Genomic DNA, 23,814 nt, shown 5'->3' with positions numbered 1-23,814 from the left:
TTTACCAGGTAGGGCCTCCGAAAAACCAACTGGCCCGGGGGCCCATGATATTTCCCCAGCGCGACCCAACCCGCAAGGGTAAAAGGCTTATATCCCTGGAGGGACAGAGCCTGGGCCGTGACTGGTTTGTCGGGGGCCCATGATACCCTTAAGACGGCCCTGCAACTATCCACAGGCACGAGCAATGAAATTGAAATGTCAATGGCACAAGAAACTTCAGATTACAACCCTATGCATAGAAACAAATTACTGATCAAAAATGATCTACCTTGCATGACTGATGGTGCCAACGGTTGTCTGTATAACATTTCATCAGAAGCAGCCTATCCCTGTAAAAAAAAGTCAACAGTCGATGAACGGCAGGAGAAAAAAAAAACCAATATTTCAACAATGCTATAGTTCATGGTGATGTTGAAAAAGATACGATACTGATATTTTTTCTTTGTCCATAGAGTATCGTTATATCGATGTTACACTGTATATGAAAATAGCAGGATGTCAGTAACTTCTTAACGGGTGAGCCAACAGGGCCCCTTTTGCACTTCCTGCTTCCCTTCTGAAGCCATGGCTCCATTTGAAGCGATATTTTTCAAGTTTCGAAATAAAACAGTGTGCCGAGTAGAGCAGTTATTCCTGAGGGGGGTGTGCCGTGAGATGGGTGCCGCTATATACAGTATTTCTGAGGTAGATTACAGTGCGACTCTTGGCAGGAAATTTTTTTTAAGATGGGGGAGGAGTTGCCAAATCAAATATTCACATTGTTAGATACAATTTGACAATTTCCAAACATATAAGATTTTTGTAGTTAATTTCTTCAATAATGTATTTGTTCTAATTAGTTTATTCGATAATTTGCGATAAAAAAAATTGTTGCTACATCATATCTATATATATCCAAATAAAATCTCTCAGGGCCGTCTTGAGACCATCACGGGCCCCGAGGGCCAAGCGATTTTTCTCAGATCTCATTTTTGTGAGGCCCCCCCCCCTTTTCTCTTGAGGTGCCCGGGTGAGCCCATGCGTTGAGACATCGCTGTCTCCACATAAAGCTTGATGCACAGCCAGGACCGTAACCGGGGTGGGGGGGGGGGAACGCAACTGCCCCGGGCGGCAAAATTTAGGGGTCGGCAATTTTAGGTGGGAACAAAGGACACCGTTATAAAACTATCGAATTTTTTAAAGTTGTGGGGGCGGCAAAAAATCGTAGTTACGGCCCAGTGCACATCATCAAGTCTATTTTTAATCACCTGAATGTTATACGCAGTATTTTTTACATTTTCCTTGGGACACAGATTTAATGCAGGAAACAATTTTGTTTGAATGATTGACTGTTCAGATACTGCCGTAAACCTTCAACTTTTTTTTGCCATGTTTTATGCCATCCACACTCGAATACATTAAGATACGAACATTCATCATTAAACTTGAAAAAGTTAAAACTTCCGGGTTTCCCTTTCGGATTATGTTGTGGCATTTCTACGGGCAAAATTCGCCCATTCGTACCAAAGTCCTGGAGATACAACATTTTCACTTCCTCACAAACCCAAAGCTTTGATCAAGCTCATCACAGACAGGTTTATTTGGCCAAAAATAAACTTTGATGTCCGATTGTAATAAGTGGGCAAGATCATGCATACCTTGCCAAAGGTAAATAATAGTCAAACATACGAAAAACCCAGTTACACATATCACAGTCAGAAATTCACGTTTTCACTACATTCACATTAATAGGACCTCTGCCTACTTCAAACAATAACACGTGCTGTTTGACAATGATTGACAGGTTCACTAGGTGGGTAGAGGCACAACCTTTACCAAACATCGAGGCACTAACAGTGGTCAAAGCACTTTCTTTCTTTCAAACCGAGCACAACTCAGGTCTATCACCGTTTATGGGTGATTTACTACCTAGTGAGTTGTGCCGGGAGTGTAACTGTGTGTGTACCTAACAGTCTGAGTGCGTATGTGGTGTTGTGTTTGATTTTTTTCAGCGCCGCCATCTATATATTTCAGAAGTGAAGTGAGTGATGTGTTATGATTGAATTACATTTGTAGGTCTGTTGCTCTCTGTGGCGAGACTTTTTTTAAAGGGAAGATCGGCTCGCATTCACGCCTTGAGGTTGGGAACCACAGAAAACCAACTTCAGCCGACCACCACTGTGGCGATGGTGGGGTTCTAACCTGGGACCTCGCGACGCGAGTCCGTCACTATGACAACTCGACCACCACAGCGGCTGTGGTCAAAGCACTATACCGCTCATAGATATCTCGTTTCGACATCCCAGCTGTTATCACCACTGATCAGGCACGACAGTTTGAATCACGCCTTTTCCGATCCCTCGCCATGCTATTAGACATTAAACATATATACACAGCACTGCTTTCCACCCTCAAGCCAATGGTCTCATAGAGAACTGGCATTATATTGCTCAGGTCCTCGCTAAAAGCTTACTTGACGGAGCGGCGGACCAAAACGCTTCCAACTGTCCTGCTAGGATTGCGATGTATTTACAAGGTAGATCTACAAGCCACAGCGAGTGAACTGGGGTATTCGTGTCTTCCAGGAGAATTCTTTGATGAAACCCCTAGTGACATAACTACTCCAGAGTTCGTGAAGGAACTTCGACGTACCATGAAAAGCTTATTGCCAACTCCAACAAAATGTCACGGAAAGCCGAAGGTGTTTGCTCACCAAGAATTCAATTCAGGAAGTCACGTTTTCCTCTGGCATGACGCAGTTCTAGCCCCACTACGACCACTATACGATGAACCGTTTCCAGTTGTGGGCAGAAATGATAAATCTTTCAAAATCCATAAAAATGGTAAAGACATAGATCGGGTGAAACCCGCCTTCCTTCTGACAAATCTGCAGAAGCAAGGGACGACCCAACGACAGCGCAGCCTTCATCGATTCCTGCTGAGCAACCGCAAGAGGCCCGGAAAAAAACGGAAAAAAAACTACCAGTTCTGGCGCCGCATTCGGTTGCCGGTTCGTTTACAAGAATGCTCTTTCTAGAGCAGGATACTGCGGCGGCCCACTGATTGATGGCTGAAGACGCGCCGTGTGCAAAAATGCATGGACGCGTAGAGAAAAGAAAAAGTGCGACAGGCGATAGAAGGAACTGTAATGCGGAAGTCTACACGTATGTTGCAATGGAGAAGGATTATCTACGTACGAACTCCATCTAAATTTTGTTAAGCTTTTTTTACTTTCAGTTTTAGGAATGATCTATAATTGTGGATAATAATAATATTCTAATTACGTATAATTCTTAAATGTTAATATATAGAAGATTATGACAATTAGCGACCAACACGCTCATCTTTATTAACTTACCCTTCGCTGCTGACCCTTCCGCATATTTTTATAAAGGTTGGTTGATGGCGTAAGCATCATTCAACGCCCCGCTCTTTTTATATAAAGTCAGCAAACCCGAAACCCCATCGATGCTGACGTAATACTCGAAAAGCCCCTAATGCGTGAGCCATCATGACAAAATAAGAGCGAAATCGTTGATCTCTCTGAAATATTTTTGGCTTCAAATAAAAAAAAACCCTACTAACCTAGCGTTTGGCGGTAAGTCGCCATTTAATTTGAAGAAATTGCCTCTTCAACTTTGCGCATGTGAATTATACAAATACAAATACAAGTACATACGACATACAAATACAATACATTGTGACAGATGACTTACTGTCGCGAGACTCTCGTGACATACAAAACCGTATCCAAGGTAACCAATATGGCGACTTCCTGCGCGACTCATGAAAGGAAGAAATCTAGATTAAAGAAATGTAGAAAAATGAATCGATGTTTTTTTAAATATTTTTGATGGGCGCTAAATATTTCGAAAATGTTTTTGAAGTTCAAGTTGTCGATCGGCCTGTTTTTGCTTCACAAAAAAAAAAAGCTCTAATTTTCTACTAAAAGCTGCTGAATTTCTTCAATGTAATTTATATTTGCACCATAATTAATTTAAAAAAATCAATCTTAAACTATATCAATTGATGCAGTTGGATATCAAAAGACAATACTGACACATTAATTTTCATTTTCCATGCTTGAATAGATATGAATGAAAAGTGTAAATCAATGTTATTGCATGGATGGTCCAAGTAGGTCCGGCTAATTATTTTATAGTTAATACTCATATTTCGTACCTCTAAGTGAACTCAGTATTTCGAGAACCAAGAATTCAATTCAGTTTTAAAGTTATTGATGTGGTGGAAAACTTCACTAAATTTCCGTGTTTCTACAGTAAAATCGGCGATTCTAACATTGATTTCTATGGGGGGAATCATCCTGTGCTTGTCCCTCAAAGCGATGCTAATGATGATTATGACGTCTATGCGAAAAGCCTCGTATACAAAAACAAACCCCTTCCCCCCAGCAGTGCCGTCTCGAGACACGGGTCCGCCCTGGCACGGCCAGGGGAGGCCTCAAGAGGAGTATGCTCGTAAATTTTCCTGGAAGAACCTCAGAAAAATCACTTGGCCCGTGGGGGTCCATGGTGCTTTCAAGACGGCCCTGCTTCCCCCCACCTCCCTTCGAACTCTAACTCAAGGCGGCCCGCAGGAATATGCTCGTGACGAGAACATTGATGTTTTTTGGTTTTTTTTAATTAATGGGGCATTTGTTTCAGGAAAGATACGGACCAGTCGGCCTTGTCCACGTCGATGCCCATTCCGACACCAACGACACCATGATGGGATGCAAAATAGCCCACGGGACCACATTCCGACGGGCATTTGAAGACGGGCTCCTCGACGCCGGAAGAATCGTCCAGATAGGCATACGAGGTACTTCGTACACCGCGGACGATTTCGAGTGGAGCATCAATAAAGTAACCTTCATCTTGCTAGAAAACGAACATTTTATAAAGATCGATTATATGTCAAAAATATCTATTCGTTATGTGCCTGATTTTGCGAAAATCATTTCTAGGGATTCTGTGTAGTGAAGGCTGAAGAATGCTGGCACAGATCGTTGACTCCGCTTATGGAAGAGGTCAGAGCCAAGATGGGTTCTAGACCGATCTACGTCAGCTTGGATATCGATGCTTTGGATCCAGCATACGCACCCGGGACAGGTATACTGTATAGCCAAGCTTTACTTTGACCCACCCAAATAGGGCATACGGGAATGGTATACTGTATACAGGGAGTCCCAGAACTCTATCGCCAAAATGAGAAGGATGATAGTACACGCCAAGACAAACAATTTTTCCAATGGGAGCACAGGGTTGGAACCTGTTCATTTGGGAGATACGTATTATTCAACTTCACAGAACAGATCCGTCTTAAGAGCTTCATGGGCCCCCGAGCCAAGTGATGTTTTTTAGACCCTACCTTGAAAATTCTCGAAACTTTCAACCATTCCTCATTTTTTGAGACCCTCTCTCCTCTTGAGGCTCCCGAGCCGTGCCCGGGTGGGCCCATGCATTAAGACGGCACTGCTTCAGAAGTCACCAAAGTACAGTGAAACTCTCCTAGGTCGCCACCCCCCTTCGCGGCCAGTTTTCCTCGGGACGGACAATAGGCTCCATAGACATAATACAAAAATCACCCCCATTCCGCGGACGTGCGTCTGCAGCCTACGGTAGACCCAAAACAAGTGAAAAAGCAGCATTTCATGACGTCACCAAAAGCGCAGCCCCCCCCCCCCCCCGCTTAACGTTGACTTGTCCTGCTTTGGTGATTTGTATGTCATAATGGCGAAAGAAATTTGTGGCGCCTGTAAAAATGATTTCAAAAATAAATTCTCTCCAATTAAGGAACACGTGAGAAATATCCACAAAATTTTATGTGGAGGTTCCGTATGTTGGCGCCAATCAACAATCGCGCCAAATAACCAAGACCATATCCTGCGAGCAAGCTCTGGTAAAGATGAAAGAAAGAACCTCTTTTCCACTCCCGATTTACCGACGTCATAAAATGTTGCTCTTTCATTGGTTGCTGGTTTTGGGTCTACCGCAGGTATAACCTTATAATCTTTATACGTCAGCAATAGTACCTTTTCGGATCAATCGGATTTTATGTTCATAAATGACACTAAAATCCTATTCATATATTAGAGACATAATGTAATTAGGAGTCGAAAAATAATTCCAATCTTTGACTTCAATAAAGAATAAAGGTGTAGGTAGGCTTCGTGTAAAAAAACGGGAAAAACCGGGACACGTTTGCCAAAAAGTCGGAACGGCCAGAAATACAGGAAAAACCGGGACTGTAACGGGGAAAAAGGGACATATGGTCACTCTAGCAATAATGTTTGTGAGGAAAACAGACGATAAAAGACGATAACAGACGACGGAAAGAAAAAAAATACAGTAAAACTCCAGTAAGACGGCCCACTCGGCGTTCCGCAAAAAAGTAGCCGTCTGCAGAGGCACTACCTCCTATATACAGGATATATGTATATAGGAGGTAGTGGCAGAGGTGACCGCCGAATAGGAGGTTGTATGACAGGAAAAGCACATTTCGGGGGTATGTCAAAATAACGGATAACAAATAAACAGGATTACAAAGGCTAATTCTATACGGTTGCTGCTAGCTGGTGAGACAATTTAAAAATTTGCTCCCGGGATGACAAGGTAAACCAGACAAATATGGTCCATGATCTTCACCGAATAGACAAAGGATGTGGAAGTTTCGGCTTTGAGGATATTTTCTTCAGAGATTCAGTAGAACAACAGTGAGGGAGTAAAAGAAATGTGATGAAAGGACACGTACATTGCTCGCTATAAAGAAAGAACAGATTCCGGATAATACAGATTAATGAACTGATCGGATGATCTGGCATCTTAGCTTACAAGTTGTATTGTAGAACATGGGAATATTAGAAATTATGTTGTGTTGCAGAATAAGATACAGTAAAACCTCGATATGTATATTACGATACCGAACCAAGGAAAAATATGTTTGTAGAGAAATCGACGGTCAAAATTATCATCACGTGTCATCAAATTTACGCTGCTGTTGGCAACTTTTCTAAATTGACGTTTTCAGTATCAACAAAAAAAATGCGCTTTTGAGTATTTAAGTTCGTTACAAAATATTTTAACTGATTAGCTGATAGAAGAAATTCAGTTAGAAGTGTATTGCTCCTGTAAAGGGGGTTTATCACAATGCGTTTTTGTGTATTGCACGAAAAGTAGCGATACCAAACACTTTCGGTGATTAGGTGATACCCAACACCGACATTATTACAAGATTCATCGAAAGACTGGTTATTTGTGGAGATGAAGATTACAAGGAAGAAAATTCATCACTGCCCCCCACGGGGACTCGAACCCCGGTCTCTCGCTTGCCGGACGAGTGCTCTACCATCTAAGCTATGGAAGCAGATAGAATGTTTCAACCTTGGAGCGTATATATATATGTTGAAAGGCACCGTACATGGACGGCGTCAACAATCAACTAATAGCTCGTGAATGACAAAGGCCAACCAGATTATACGCACCGACATTATTATTAGACATCCTAGGAAGAACTGAAACATGTGACATGAGTTGAAAAAAATATACCGAAGGATATTTTTCGAGTGAAAAATAAATAAAAATAATAAAAGTTGTAGTGGTATAGCGTTGTAGTTGTATTATAGACTATAGGCTGTTCCAAACGACATTTGAAAAAATACCATTGTAGAGGGATTTATCGTTACATCGGATTTATCTTTACATCATTATAGCGAGGTTTCACTGTATAATATATCTGTTTTGTGGGCGTTGTAAGTAAATAGAGAATAAGATTTCTTTTGTGACATTGAAAACCGTTATTTTGACAAACCCCCTACCCCCCGAAATGTGCTTTTCCTGTCATACAGCCTCCTATTCGGCGGTCACCTCTGCAGACGGTTACTTTTTTGCGGAACGCCGAGTGGGACGTCTTACACAGGAGTTTTACTGTATTTTTTTTCTTTCCTCTAGTATCGTCTGTTTTTCCTCACAAACATTATTGCTAGAGTGACCATATGTCCCTTTTTCCCCGTTACAGTCCCGGTTTTTCCTGTATTTCTGGCCGTTCCGACTTTTTGGCAAACGTGTCCCGGTTTTTCCCGTTTTTTTACACGAAGCCTACCTACACCTTTATTCTTTATTGAAGTCAAAGATTGAAATTATTTTTCGACTCCTAATTATATTATGTTAATTACAACTATAAATATAAGAATATCAATCTCCCACATTTATCTTGATGAACGTTTTATTTTGTGGAATTCGTTTTAATCCACTGCAATTTACAGTAATGTTCCATTTTCCTCCACATTATGATTTTTCCGTAATTTGAGTAATATTTAGGAAGTTTGTTCACTTTTGGTGTCATTTTTGGCGATAATTGGTGATGTCCCGTATTTTCCTGTATTTGAAACCTTAATTTCTGGTATTTCATTCAGGACGTTACATAAAAGTCATATGCGACGCTAGTTTCCATTGAAAAAAAAATGTTTGTCTTGACTTTCCTCATTTTGGCGGTAGAGTTCTGGGACACCCTAATTACAGATAATCTACAAATTTTGTCATCTATTCAAATACAGTTCGTCAGTTTACTGCTGAAAAAAATGCAATAAATAATTTTCTCTATTCGAAGGTACGCCAGAAATAGGAGGTCTGTCCACTATACAGATGTTGGAGATAATTAGAGGACTCAAAGGAACCAATGTTGTTGGCGGCGACCTTGTGGAGGTGAGTCGGTCAATCTAGACAGGGTAGATCCTTTATCGACCACCCAATAAGGGGCCGTTCAAGTATTACGTAAGCAAATTTTTAGCCACTTTTGAACCCCCCCCCCCTGTCAGCAAAAGTAAGCAAAACGTTGACCCCCCCCCCCTCGTCAGCAAAATTTCATCAGCCCTCTGAAACCTAACGCATATTGGTGGGATCAGAGACGCACACAAGGGGGGGGGGGGAGCACATGGGGGGGGGGGTTCTCTCGTGCCCCTTTCCACAATCGAAAATTAATTTTTTTAAATTGAAATTTCGGAAGAAAATACCTTTATATGTTATTATAATCAATTTCTGTGAATTTCAATGTTATTTGAAGGCTATGAGCTCAAAATTTATCTTTAATAAATTCATCGCGACCCACCCTCTAAGCCATATAATGATAAATCACATAAAGTTCCTTGGCCCGCGGACCAAATATGGCCCTGGGGGTTACTTGATGTGACCTGCCCTCTTCAAACCTAATTTTGTAAAAATGAACTAAACGGCACATTTACAGATCACTTAAATGTCCCGTGGTACAATTCCAGAACATTTAAGCGGCCCGTGGCATATTTTCAGATCACTTAAATGACCCCGAGACACAGTTCCAGAACACTTAAGCGATCCGTGAGTCTTTTAGAGATACCTTGAGTGACATGTGACGTAGTTTTAGAGCACTTGAGTGGCCCCCAGTGCGGTTCTACATCACTAAAATTACCTGCGGCACATTCTCAGATTATTTAAGTGATGCGTGGCACAATTCCAGAGCACTTAAGCGGCCCTGACACATTTCCAGATCACTTGGATCCGCGAAACATTTGGAGTTCACTAAAGTGGCTCTGTAGGGCACTTATCAATAGGAGGGATGTTACTTCAATTGAACACAAACTATCGAAAAGTTTTTCTCGTTTTTGGCGAACCGAGTAAGATGCCATTAAAAATATTTCATATTTTCATAAAGGGTGGTTGATGACGTAAGCATTATCCAAACCCCGCCCCTGCCCCCCTGTCATCAAAAGTCAGCAAATCGGAAACCCCCCCCCCCCATCGATGATGACGTAATACTAGAACGGCCCTTAATGGCATACTGGATTCCTTATGGAAAATAAATACGGAAAAGTGTTTTCTATGTTGTTCTCCCTCATACGGTACTACTAAAAAAAATCTCAAACCCCGGGAAATTATACCCATGCACACACGCGCACACATACATTGAAAAGATCCAGGCCCGGATTAACCATTAAGCAAAATAAGCACGTGCTTAGGGCATCAGTGCAAAAGGGGCATCACAAAAAGATATCAAATGGTTGATCATTTTTGTCGCACCACGGTCATTTTCTGCACACGAGGGCTAATTAGACCGGGACCTACAATTCATTGCCGATTCCGAACGGCAGGCTTGTTTTTATACTCGTCGAGAGGTTGGTGCGCTAAACCCTCGATGAGGGGACTCCCTGCGGTAGCAATTTTTTGCCGCGGTTAAGTCGCCGTTTTTTGTTGTATCCCTGTGTCAAGAAAATTTTCTGACAAGGACGAACCGGGTACCGAACTCGCGACACATCTAAACATCCTTTGGTACTTTAGGCGAGCATCTTATCGACCGGGCTACCGCGCCCCATATCAAACGGTATTTTTTTTTTAATGTGCAATTTTTTTTCAATAGCGATCATCCGATAGAAGACCCTAAAATTTTAAGAACACTTGATTGTATTAATTGAAGATCATTATCGCAAGGATGGCACTAAAGATGAGAAACTAATAATATTGCAAACTAGACTACAACCTAGCTAAAAATTCCTACCTACCTATTTGCATATTTACTCTTGAAAATCGGAACCAGATCTAATAGTCACTTGACATCCCGGTGCCAGAAGTGCCCAGATGGGCCCATGCAGTAAACCAAGTTCTACAGAATAAGGACAGGATTTTTGTGGGTCATTAGTGGATCAACTGTGTAGTTTGATCTGTAGAAGTAAAAGAAATGCTACCAGGTGTAAATTACAAACTTGAAAATGTATCTAAAAGAAAAAATACCCAATATATAACGGTGATTCGTCATAAATAAGATACCTATTGGCAGGGCCGCACCTGGAGATACTTGGTTATCCAGGAAAACTACTCATGTAGGCACCCCCCCCCCTCGTAATGCTGAAGGGTAGGTTAAATGGTTTAATTTGCGCCCCCCCCCCTTTTGTGATGCGCCCGGGGCACCAGACCCACCTGCTCCTACATGAAAATACAGTGTACGCAAAATAAAAAATGTAAATTTTTATACGATCCCTTTCCCCGTCCTCTAACTTCCAATTAGACAGTTGTTGCTCTTTCTCTTCTGAGCCCAACAAACAAATTACATGTTTTTAACTGCATTATTCCCTGAGATATTTAAATTCAAAAATTAGAGACAGGTCTGAGCTTAGGAGAATTTCGCGGCCCTTCTAAAAAAATTTTATGCAGTTGCTCCCCGACTTACAAACTTTTCGAGTTACGGACGTAAATCTTGAACAGGGGATTTTTTTCCTCAAAGAACGCATTTTTTCTATAACACTCATTTTTTGATATTTCAGGAAGTTGATAGTCTAGATCAGTGTTTCTCAACCGCCGGGCTGCGGCCAGGTACTGGCCCCTGACATTATTCATACTGGGCCGCGACTGATCTGCCGTTTCCTTTTCCCCCATTCATGTTCCGTTAATCATGTGTTTGACCGGGCCTTCCACTTACAAAAATAAATGAAACCGGGCCGCGGGCTTTCAAAGGTTGAGAACCACTGGTCTAGATCGTAATCAAACACGATCCATTGAGAGAGAATGGCATTCAAATTTACAAAATTCATAGCGTGGTCCACCTGCCGTATTGTGGCCCGAACCGTATTGAACAGGCATAAATTCTTGTCATACTTTTAAAGCGCTTCATCATCTCTATCAGATATACGTAACTTTGATCATTTCTCGAATTTTTTATTGTTTTTGCTTAATTAATGGAAATTAATACAAGTAAAGGAATCAAGTATTGGAATTCCATGGCCCCCCCCCCCCCACAACGGTGGGGCTGACAGGCAGGATCGTCTTAATAGCATCATGGGCTCCCGAGCCAAGGGATTTTTTGCAGGCCCTACCTGAAAAATTATCGAAAAATTCAACTACGTCTTTTCTCTTGAGGCCCTTCGGGCACGGCCTGGAGGGCATGCGTTAAGACGGTACTGCCTAAGGTTCGCACCAGGCGTCCTCCCTTTCAGTATTGAATCTGGTAACCCTATCTGGAGACCACATAATCCGTATTTTCACTTATTTGTTCGATCATCCATATTGTCCGAATTTTTTTGTGGAAAGAAAATAATTATTTTTTCTACATAAAAAATCGATTATCGCAAATATACGAATTTTGTTACCGAAATTTTCGTCTCGCAAAAAAATTTTATGCTAAAAAATAACCAAGAACTCTCTCTTTCTCTCTTTTTTCATCATCGCACGAGTTGCCTGAAATTTCGACATATGATGGCAGCTTATATTACAGGAGAGAGTATAACGTCAGCGGTCTCCGCTGAGAACAGTGTCTCCCGAACATCTTTCGTCGGAACATCACGTGACTCGGTGAAAAGTAACAAGATCCCGTTATTTTCTTATGGCATAAATAGGAGTTTAAAACAATAAATGAAAGAGATAATTCCAAAATTTATGAAAAAGATATAATTCCAAAATTAATGAAAGAGACAGTTCCAGAATTAATGAGATATAATTTGAGAATCAATGAAAGAAATAATTCCAGCATTAATAAAAGAAATAATTCCAGCATTAATGAAAGAAATAATTTCAGCATTAATAAAAGAAATAATTTCAGCATTAATAAAAGAAATAATTTCAGCATTAATAAAAGAAATAATTTCAGCATTAATAAAAGAAATAATTTCAGCATTAATAAAAGAAATAATTTCAGCATTAATAAAAGAAATAATTTCAGCATTAATAAAAGAAACAAGAACCAGAAGTAATGAAAGCAATTGCTCCAGAAGTAATGAAAGAAATAATAATTATAATAAAGGAAATAATTCCAGAATTAATGAAAGAAAATTCAAGAATTAAGGGAGGAAAATTCCAGAATTGATGAAAGAAATTATTCCAGTATCAATGAAATAAACAATTTCATCTTTTTTTCATCTTTGGATGAATTTCTCTATCCTTTTTTTAATCTTTAATTAATGAGATATAATTTCAGAATCAAGGAAAGAAATAATTCCAGCATTAATGAAAGAAATAATTTCAGCATTAATGAAAGAAACAAATCCAGAATTGATGAAAACAATTACCCCAGAAGTAATGAAAGAAATAATAATTAAAACCCAATAAAACCCAGAGACCGACCTGATGGGCAAATTGCCAGGCGAAAACTTTGTTTTCACTGAGTCACGTAATTTCCTTGCATTTGATGTCGCTGCCGTCGCGGCGGCTAGATTAGTTGCTCCCCCCAGTAATATAAGCTCGATGCAAGCCTCGGAGAATCTCTGTCGTCTGCTTCTCTCCAGGTTACTTGTTTCGGACGTCTGTCTCCTTGTGCCCTGAAAAAATAACTGAACTGGCCGTTCGAACTTCCAGTTCTGTTTGTGAGCTTAGCTTGTACGGAACCGAACAAACCGTCTGTCGTCTGCTCATTAAGAGGTTCTTTGTTTCGGACGGCTCCTTGTGCTCAAATAAAATAACCGAACTTTCAGTTCAAATATCCAGCTCAGTTTATGAGCTTTGTTTATAAGGAACGGAGCGGAATAAAGAATATAGTTTTTTACTTCGAACTTCATCATCACCACATGAGTCACTTTTAAATTTGAGATTAGAGGGCAGCACATTACCATAAAGTGGAGTGTGGAAAAATTCACTTTTTATCATTTTTACCTGTCGTCTGCTTGTGTGAAGGTCCTTTGTTTTGGACAAAGGTCTCCTTGGGTCTTGAAAAAATTACTGAACTAGAAGTTTGATCTTTCAGGCCAGTTTATAAGCTTTGTTTATAAGGAGCAAAGCGGAATGAAGAATTTAGTTTTTTATACCTGAGCTTATCGTCATCACCACATTAGGCACTTCTGATTTTGAAAGTAGATAGCAGCGCCAACAATATTTTTAAAAATGAATGTCTTAAAGTATTTTAGAGAGTATTAAATTAATTTTAATTCCATAAAATTATTAGTGCCATTGTGAATTCGCTGCAAATGCTACAAGGCCAAAAAAAAGAAAAATTGCTATAGGCGGACGGCGTAACGTTTCTAGTCACCCGGTATATACGGGACTCATTACCTCCTAGATACAATATCTATAGGACATACTGGCCTAGTGAGAAGACTGGGTGCGTTTATCGCACCCACGTCCTGCAGCAGGGATCACTAGGCTGGGATCTTTGTTGGACCCTTAGAGGCCAGATTTTTCACTGAATTTCCAGATTCCACTGAATTCTTCACCAGATTTTTCCTCGATAAAGAATTTATAGAATGAAGAAAACAAAAATAATAAGAAATTAGGCTGAAGCGTTTCAGTCACCACAGAGGCCGTGCTACCTGTTCAGCCACATAGGGCACCTCTTTAGGAAAGGGTGCCAAATCCAAGTTGGAAGGTAAAAAAAAATTGTTGTGCTGAGAAACGTCATCGTGGGCACCAAAAATAGATCCCGCACGGGCAGGGATTCCTTTCTCTTTTCTGTCCTTATCCATTTGTACATCAAGGCCGACTTAAGACCATTGTAGACCCGGGGCCACAACTAGAGGTTTGGTTAGCTGTGTAAAGCAAGCATTTTGGCACCCTCTTGTAATTAGGGCCGTCTTAAGAGCATCGAGGGCCCCCGGGCCAAGTGGTTTTTCTGAGGCCCTAACTGGTAAATTCTATAAATGTTTTACCGGATCTTATTTTTGTGAGGGCCCTTTTCTCTTGAGGTCCACCCGGGCACGCGTTAAGACAGCACTGCTTGTAATGTTGAAGCAGAGTTGGAAACAATTCGGAAAAAGAAACCATAATCGGTGTTCTTAACTAGGGACGGTTCTTTAGCCGTGCGACCTGCGCGGCTGTATGGGGCACCGCCAGGTGCGGATTCAAGTCGATGTGTCGGGAGAAGCGAAATTGTGTAAGTTAGTTGAATCGTCCCGTATTTTTTCGGGGCAGGAAAATTTTCCAATATTATTCTGTTCTTACCTATCGCCCCCACCCCTGGATTCGTTCCTGAGCAAAGGCAGACATCTTCAGCTGCGAATAAAGCCGACGCAGATATCTTCAGCGGCAAATAGAGCTCAGGCAGTGATCTTCAGCTGCGAATAAGGCCGTGGCAGACATCTTCAGCTGCGAATAAGGCCGTGGCAGACATCTTCAGCTTCGAATGGAGTGAAGGCAGGCGGATCCAGGGCAATGTGTCGGAGAAGCGACTTAGAGTGTAGGTGCATTGGATCATCCGTATTTCACGGGACCGACAAATTTCTCCCGTATTATTCGGCTCGTGGGAGGGGGTGATCGCTCCCCGTCTGGATCGGCACTTGGGCACTGTTCTAAGAGAAGTGCGAAATCAGAGTTGAAAAGTGAGAAGCTTTGTCGACAAAAAAAAAAAAAACATGGGCAGGGGACACCAAAAATATGTTCCGCACAAGTACAAATATCTTCTCGAGTGACCCCTGTTCTTAACACATATTGGTGCACCAGGGCCCCCCCCCCCCACCCTCCAGAAGTAGGGCCGCTGTGTCAGATTTTTTTACCGGATATTCATTACTCTGTAATGAATGGGGCCATATGGGATCCATGGTTTTTATAAATTGATTACAGAGTAATGAATTTATAAAAAACCATGGATCTCATATCCTACAGCATGGCTCCTAGGCTGGGATCTCTGGTATGCCTCCAGGTCAAACTTTTCATGCTCCCCCCCCCCCCCGTAGTAAGTTTATAATGTGGGAAAATACACAAAAAATGATAATTATTGTCCCGGTGTCTGCTCCCCTCTAGTTGCGGCCCTCGGGAGCAGCGTGTCTTGTGCCCCGGGCGTCGGATCAGACGGGGTGGGCACCAAAATGGTCCTTGCCCCGGATGACATAAGCATCTAGTTGCAGTCCGGCCTACTCTTGTGGGCAGGGCCGCAACTAGTGGGGGTGGGCAAGTGGCACCGGACCAAAGAGGGCACCAAACATTACAAAGGGCGCCAAAGTGTGATCTTGCCCGGCTGATCAAGCATCGACCCTGTTTGTGGGAAGGAGCCTATGGGGATCCACCCAGGGACGTAGAGTGCCTTCTCGGGGCCCCGGGCAGACTTTCTTGGGGGCCTCTTGAAAAGATTTATTACCATGCAAAATAAGTATATCTTTTTGTAAGCCTCCCCACCCCCCATTTGCTCGAGGCAGGACTCTGGTTGCCGCAGCCCTTTTACGGGCCAGGATCCACCCGGGAGGGGGCTCAGAATAATAGGATTTGGTGAACTTTTTTCGGAGCATTTTTCATAAAAATTATTAGGTGAGCATTTACAGCCAGAAGGGAGGGGGTGGATCTTATTACTGGAGGAGGGGGTGGATATATCACTTTGTTCGGGTATCAGAGTCATCTTAAGAGCACCTTGGGCCAAGTGGTTTTTCTGAGGCCCTACCAGACAAATTAACATGTATGCTCCTCGAAAATGTCAACTATATCTCATTTTTGTGAGGCTCCTTTTTTATCTTGAGGCCCCACGGGCCGTGCCCGGGTGGGTCCATACGTTAAGACGGCACTGCTGACAGGGCTCCAGCCCAGGGATCCAGGAGAAAAAAAACAATAACCATCTTTTTTTTTCATGCAATAAATTCATTACAGAAGGTCCCGTTGAAAATCTCAGCCTAGGGGCCCTGCTCCAGGATGTGGGGAGGGGGATGTGGAATTCACAAAAATAAAGAAAAACATTCTGTGAAATACGTTAGAACTACATTTAAAAATTCAGATTAATTTAAAATTACTGCAGCATATTCCGCTTAACGGTCCCATTTAAAAAATTTTCTCGCTTATTAGGACTTATTTTCGTATCTAACTTTTACCATATTGAAATTTCCCGTTTTAAACGTTTTCCCGCCAACAACGTTTTTCATGAGTTTTTGGAAAACGCTATAAGTGGGGTTCACTGTATATGAGCTTTTCAATGTTATTACTTGTGTTTCTTGCCACAAACAAAATCCAAGATTGCAATCTCAATATTTGAATATTCAAATTCGAAAAGACGCTCTGGAGTAGGTTGTTGTCGAATATATTAACAACACTAGCTGCAATCAGCCTAAACCTCAGATATAATTTATTTAATAGTAGACAATGAACTACCCGGGGCTGTAAGCAACGTAACCTACATCCTAAATGTTCGGAAATTTGGGCTCGTAAATGTTTTCTTGCATGAACTCTCTATTCATGAACATCGGTTCTGGACATTTTTCAAGTGTAAGCGAATAATGTTTTGGTGAGAAAAAAGAATTACCCCTTTCAGTTGGCGCCTTTTGCGGCCGCGTAGTTCGCAGGATTCAAGATCTGGCTCCGTTCATGAAACAAAATACCTTTAATGTTGGTACTGTACTATTCGAATAATTAGATTGAGAAAAAAATCAGAAAGAAACGTCTTACTTTTTTTTCGGAAGCTCAGTAGTAAAAATTGTCAAAATTTAGAATTTACACATTGTAAATCCGTCTTCCGGAATATATGAGAGAATGATTCAGATGGTAACGTTTACGACTGAAAAATTCTCAAGCCTCCTTAGGGAAACATGACAGTTCAGGTTTCCAGGAAGGCATGCAATTAACACTCCAGAGGACAGTCGAAGTTGCCTCGCTCCGGGGCAGTCATCATCTAGAGATATCCATGCTAGTCTACTATGAAACATCAATAGTGGAAGCATCGCCGAATGAAACTACAAATATTCACCTTGTGTGCACTATTGGTACCTGTAGACCAGATGGTAACTCCAACGAGAGGGGAGGATTTCAAGAGGAAACAATTGCTAGCTATCAAAAATACCTATCTAGAAATGCCTGCCTACAAATTAATACGCTAAATATCGAAGATTATTATTAAATAATTATCAATCATATCTCTCTCAGAGAATTTTTCGATTGTTTTTTTACGTTTAATTATCGTGGTTTCATCTAAGGAATAAGAACCTCTCTGGCTTGAGTCCAAATATTTTGGCTATCTCGTGAATAATACTTGGATAAAATGTTTTAATAGGAATTTAACAAAATACAATATCAGACATTATTGTTTTTTATTTGGTCATTATCTTGTTACATTGCTTGGCGAAATTCTATTTCCTCCTGTGGAACCGTTCACACCCGAAATAACGTAACAGAAAATGAGGTAATATAATAAGAAAATACTCGCGTTCGATCTCGTTTCAGAATTTACTTAAAACAACAACGAATGCCACATGAGTGGCTTGATTGATAAAAAACTAATTTATCTTAACGATTGAATTTTGATTTTTTTTTCACAAACTTTATTGTTGAACATTTCGAGTTCAAATCATTTATTAGTGTTATTGCTAATCAAAATGAACAATTATGTATCACATTTTATTAAATGACCAATTTTGCTTACATGAGAAAAAGTAGGCCGTGGTCAGAATGCCCACGCGAAGGACACACTTGATTCTGACCACGGTGTCTGATTGTGATTGATAAATGACAAGCTTTCAAATTTATAAAAATCAGAGAAATTGCAATTTCACTAATTTTCACGAATTTGAATGACTAATTAGTTAATTATGATTTTAATTTGCATCAAGATCGTTGTGATTAATAAATGACAAGCTTGAAATTTGTAACAATTATAAAATTCGCATTTTTCCTAATTTTCATGAAAGTTGCAGAATTTCAGCATTGAAGCAAAATAAAGTTGTCACTTTACTTTATTACAAAAATTACAAACTTTATCTTGTCACCCCTATCATATTTTACAAAAAAAACTATTGAATGCGTAATTATTAAAACAATTTTTCTTAATCTATGAAATTAAATTGGAATGAATGAGACATCAAATCCTCAGTTATTCACACATTTTTTTCTCTCTCACTAGGTATCACCGCCATATGACGCCAGTGGCAATACTGCACTCGTAGCTGCAAATCTTCTATTCGAGCTACTTTGTGTTTTGCCGAAATGATGGACAAAGATTGAAGTAAAAGAGGAAGTATTGAATTAAACTTGTGTGAAATTGCACTGGCAATTTAGGCTCATTACCTATTCCGCGGAACTAGAGTTAGGAAAACAGATTGCTCAAGATCCAGGGGTCAGCACGGATCATGGCCTCAAAAATAGTGAAAATAGTGACCAAATTGTTTAAAAAAGTGAGCAAATAGTGACCAAAATGTTTAAAAAGTGACCCAATAGTGACCAAAATAATTTTAGAAAGAGACCAAATGGACAATGAATTTTGATTATTACCAAATTGAATGAATTGAAATTGAATTTAGTTTTCACTAAACTTTGTATTTCAATGGAGCTCATCGAAATTGCTTTTTTTACATAATAGTGTGAAATAAATCAAACTCGAATGCATTCTGCTAACCAGAAAAGTTTTGAATAACTTATCAAATTTATCAACAACTATGTGTGAGAGAGTAACATTACATCCTTTCTAAGTAACAGTAGCAATGCCTTTCCCCTCCCCATAGGGGCCGTTAAAGTATTACGTCATCATAGATGGGGGGGAGGGGGTTTCCGATTTGCTGACTTTTGATGACAAGGGGGGAGGTTGAATAACGCTTACGTCATCAACCACCCTTTATGAAAATATGAGTTAGGATTCAGGGGGGGGCAGAGCTGATGACGAAATTTTGCTGACAGGGGGGGGGAGAGGGGTCAGCGTTTTGCTGACGGGAGGGGGGGGGGTCAAATTGGCTAAAAATTTGCTTATGTAATACTTGAATGGCCCCCATATTGCTATCCACAACCCATCTTAAAATCAATTTAAGCCGGAAAAACTTCAAAACGAGAAAACATTTTCACATTCAAAGAAGGAAAAAAAAATGAAATAACACAAAATTTGATGACAGAATTTGTCCCATCTACATTCTAGTGGATTTTTCATTCATGTTATGCTATGAATGACAGTATACAAAATGTACTTTTTTTAACTAGTACAAATTGATTTACATAATTAGGTTTGTATAATATCTTCCAACAAATTTTAAGAAATTTACTATAATGATTGATTTAAAAAAAAACTAAAATTACATTTTAAACAATATTTTAAATTATTAAATTAAAATATTACTTAAACTACTGAATTAAATAAATTATTTAAATTATTAAATTAACTAAATTATTTTAATTGTTAGGGGCCGTTCAAGTATTACCTCATCATCGATGGGGGGGGGGTTGGTTTCGATAATGCTTACGTCATCAACCACCCTTTATGAAAATATGAGTTAGGATTCAGAGGGGCAGAGCTGATGAAGAAATTTTGCTGCCAAGGGGGGGGGGGGTCAAAAATGGCTAAAAATTTGCTTACGTAATACTTGAACAGCCCCTTATACGTTGAGGGAGGGCAATCCATCCTCCCCCCAACGTCAATGGCAGAGCCTACTGATGTATACATGATGTATATCAATTGTCATCTGCCGCACCTCTAAGACCTTCAAGTCTATCTGCACCTATGGCTGGACTGGGAAGGGTGGATGGGTCTACTCTTTTACAGGCGGAGGGGGCTCCAAAATAATACCCTCCCTTGGGCGAGGGAGAAAATAAATCAGTTTTGAAATTGGTTTTTGAGAGAAAAATTTGTAAATACATATTTTTCTTTTTTTTTACACACAACATACACCCCTAGCAAAAAAAACATTTACTACTTTACCCAGAAACAATATAATTTTGCCCCCCCCCCCCCGTAATTTTTAACAGAAAAAGACTCCGCGGTCTTCCCCGGTAAATTTCCCATGAACCTTGTAAGCACCAACGTGGCGACTTTTTTCCGCGCCAACCAATCGCCGTTTTGCGGCGGTCAATTCAAGATGGCTGACAAAGGCCACATAAAATTACAAAAAAATATATAATTTATAACATGAATCAACCAAATATGCGAAAATCGATAGAAATATATCGGGAAATACGGAAAATTAGGATAAAATGAACACAAAATTCGAATCAACGACATACGGGGTTTATAAATGCGGTTGATACAGTTTATGGATGCCGCTGTCAGGGCTACCTATTTTAATGCGAAAAAAAGTCGCCACGTTAGCTCTGACTCCTCCCGTAATTTTCAACGAACAAAAACAGTGAATTCACCCCCACCCGGGGCACCCGATTTACCATGGCCGTAATACGATATTTTTTCTGGAGGGGAAACGTAATTTTACTGCCCCTTGACTGTGAAATTCGATAATTTTGCAAAGGAATTTATTTCCTTTTCTTAAATATACCATTCCATCAAAAATTCCATTCGAGGCATTGCCCCCCCCCCCCCGTGTTTTGGATTTGATCACGGTATGTAGCAACCCGCACCGCAAGTACGAACGAAAATTTACTATCGCCCGGGGCCGGTATCCATTTTTTTAACGGAAAAAGAGTAAACTCGGCACCCTTCCTCGTTCAACACCCGTGGAACCAGACCCCGCCCTCTCCTATTGCGGTCATAACAGCGACTCGAGACAAAAACGTTGTAATAACTTCCGAGGTCTAAAAAGGCTTTTTTTACACAACACCGAGAATGGAGCGCAATATGTCGATATTAAGTCAACAATCAGCATCGTGAAGATGCTCTAAATTAAGTTACGACCAGAGGCGGATGAAGGTCAGTTGTTGACGGCCCCGGGCATAAAAAAAAGTTAATATTACGCCCCTTAAATTAGGAAAAAAGTATAAAGTAGGGGCCAAAGGCGCGGTCGATGTGCCCACCGTTAAATCCACCTCTATGTACGGCTCGCATGCACATTAACTGAGTTTTCATCAGCCTGATGACCAATTTTCATCTTATTTGGTTAAACTAAACGTTGAATCCGAAGGTTTTAACAACTGGCTGTTGCGAAGATATATTTTGGAAAGAGAAAATTCAACTGCCCCTGCGGGGAATCGAACCCACTAGACTACAGAGGCAACGAATCTCTCAATCTTTCCTTGGAGCTCGTGTACACTGAAAAGGACCGTACATGGACGGCCAGACCAGACTCAGGCCAAGCTCACAACTGCTGACGCTGCCACCAGATGGCGACTTATGGAAGGATGACGTCACTTTCCGCTACCACACGAAGGTTTTTAACAACTGGCTGTTGCGAAGATATATTTTGGAAAGAGAAAATTCGACCGGAAAGTGAAAGGACGTGGGTTCGATTCCCAGCAGGGGCAGTTGAATTTTCTCTTTCCAAAATATATCTTCGCAACAGCCAGTTGTTAAAAACCTTCGTATGGTAGCGGAGAGTGACGTCATCCTTCCATAAACGTTGAATTGCAGGATTCTGTGATCTTTTCATAAATAGTTCTCCTTTCGATCATATCTGGGGCTACGGTTTCTTGCTGAGATTTAAATCCAGTTAGAAAAATAGTACGAATTTTATTTCTAGATAGATCGCGTTTTTCAGTCGGATGATTTTTTTTTTATTGTAAGTAAATTCAAAATACTTGCGAGCTTCTTTAACGTTGGCCAGCTACAAGTGAAATTCAATTCTCCAAAGCGTACTAATAATACGCTTAATACGTATTAATAGTACGCATCTTTAATAGGCGCGCTTTGGTATTCTCCCGCTGCGCGTAAGTTAGTTTCTGCACGGGCTCTCTTTATAAACTCGCTCAATGTAAATGAGCCTTTAAATCGTCATTTCAAATATTAAAAAAAATTAATAAAAGTAACGATAGAACAAACGACAAATGTAACTTGCTCGATGCTCCAAGAAAGGAATTCGGCCCTTAGGACTAAAACTTTTTAAAACAAATAAAATAAAGGATCAATTTTAAAATAAGATGAAAATGAAAGAATGAGTGGGGAAATAAGAAAGAATGGTAGTAGAGGAGGGGAAAAAATTCTTTGTTGTAAATAAGCCTTTTACGCTATTTTTTTCCGACCGGCTTTTCCATAAAATGACGACTCTTTAACTACAAGTATAAGGAGCTTTCTTTCCAAGCGCCTTGAAATCAAGTTATGCTGACGTCACACGGTATGCTCCCGGGAAGATAAAGACGCCTTCATATATATATATAGGGGTTCCTTGTACGATCGTAGTTCAATGAAGGGAGGGAGAAAATTAGCGACCTTGAACCGGTAAAGTTCCTCCTTGAAGAAAAGAAAAACACTGACAGCGGAAAAGAGCGCGAGACTTAGGTTTTCTTGCTAAAAAAAGTGGAAAAAGTGACCTAGGCCCGAAAATAGGTAATAAAAGTGACCAGCTTCTAAAAAAGTGACTTTTAGGGAAAAAAGTGACCCGTGCCGAGCCCTGAAGATCCATCATAACCAAAGCAAACATTACAAAAGTCATTATCGAAGACAAGAAACCATTGTTGTCATGTTTCCATGATGAGTTTGGACATTCCTCAACTTCTATCAAAGTTTATAAAATGTTATGGAAGCATTTACCCAGAGGGATTCATTTTTTGTTTTAATTAAATTCAACACTTTCTGCATCTTCCTCTCTATGCTGGTGCACATATTGCCTTATTTATTATACTGTTTCTTTGATCTGCAGTCTTGTCGCTGGTACTGAATTTATTGCTGCCACGATTGATCGGGATTCCTTGGGAAATCATATGATCACTTTTTGGCCGATAAGAGGAGGCTTTTGGAATAGACTGGAAAAGTTTTCATTTGGACACTTTGAATGAAAAGTGAACATGTTGTGATTTCAGAGAAACTCTGGTGAAGCATGGGAACGATAAATTGCGTACAAAACAAACAATAATGCATAAAGCAATGCAGCATAATTAAGAGAAAGCTGCTTGATTCAATTTTAAAAATATTGACCCTTCAAGGCAAATTCTCTCACATTATTCATGTACAGCTTCATTTGTTATACAAAATGAAAAATTTGGTTCTGATCGGTTCAATGGTTCCCTATGATTAATTTCAGTGTTACATGAAACTGTGACATACTGGAGAGCCAATCTTTGAATACAAAGAGAAAATAAATTGCGACAATAAGTAAAATATACAAGTAATTTCACACATGAG

General features: G+C 40.3%; 1 protein-coding gene across 1 annotated transcript in view; it reads left to right on the top strand.

Annotated features, from left to right (window-relative positions):
- Window positions 1-18,870, top strand: part of LOC149068064 (uncharacterized) — a 31,206-nt gene extending 12,336 nt beyond the window's left edge. Inside the window, exons 5-8 of the mRNA XM_089251535.1 lie at window positions 4,644-4,844; window positions 4,946-5,090; window positions 8,587-8,681; window positions 18,733-18,870. Of these exons, the coding sequence (XP_089107661.1) occupies window positions 4,644-4,844; window positions 4,946-5,090; window positions 8,587-8,681; window positions 18,733-18,819 (528 nt within the window). The 3' untranslated portion in view covers window positions 18,820-18,870. The remainder of the gene's footprint in view (window positions 1-4,643; window positions 4,845-4,945; window positions 5,091-8,586; window positions 8,682-18,732) is intronic.
- Window positions 18,871-23,814: the final 4,944 nt, after the last annotated feature.

Source organism: Pholcus phalangioides, unplaced genomic scaffold (assembly GCF_987345545.1).
Source record: "Pholcus phalangioides strain wild (caught in Gottingen) unplaced genomic scaffold, Ppha-v1.0 ptg000027l_1, whole genome shotgun sequence".
In the NCBI taxonomy this organism is placed as follows: domain Eukaryota; kingdom Metazoa; phylum Arthropoda; class Arachnida; order Araneae; family Pholcidae; genus Pholcus; species Pholcus phalangioides.
The sequence above is the reverse complement of the archived record's forward strand: the minus strand, read 5'-3'. Positions and strand labels throughout refer to the sequence as shown.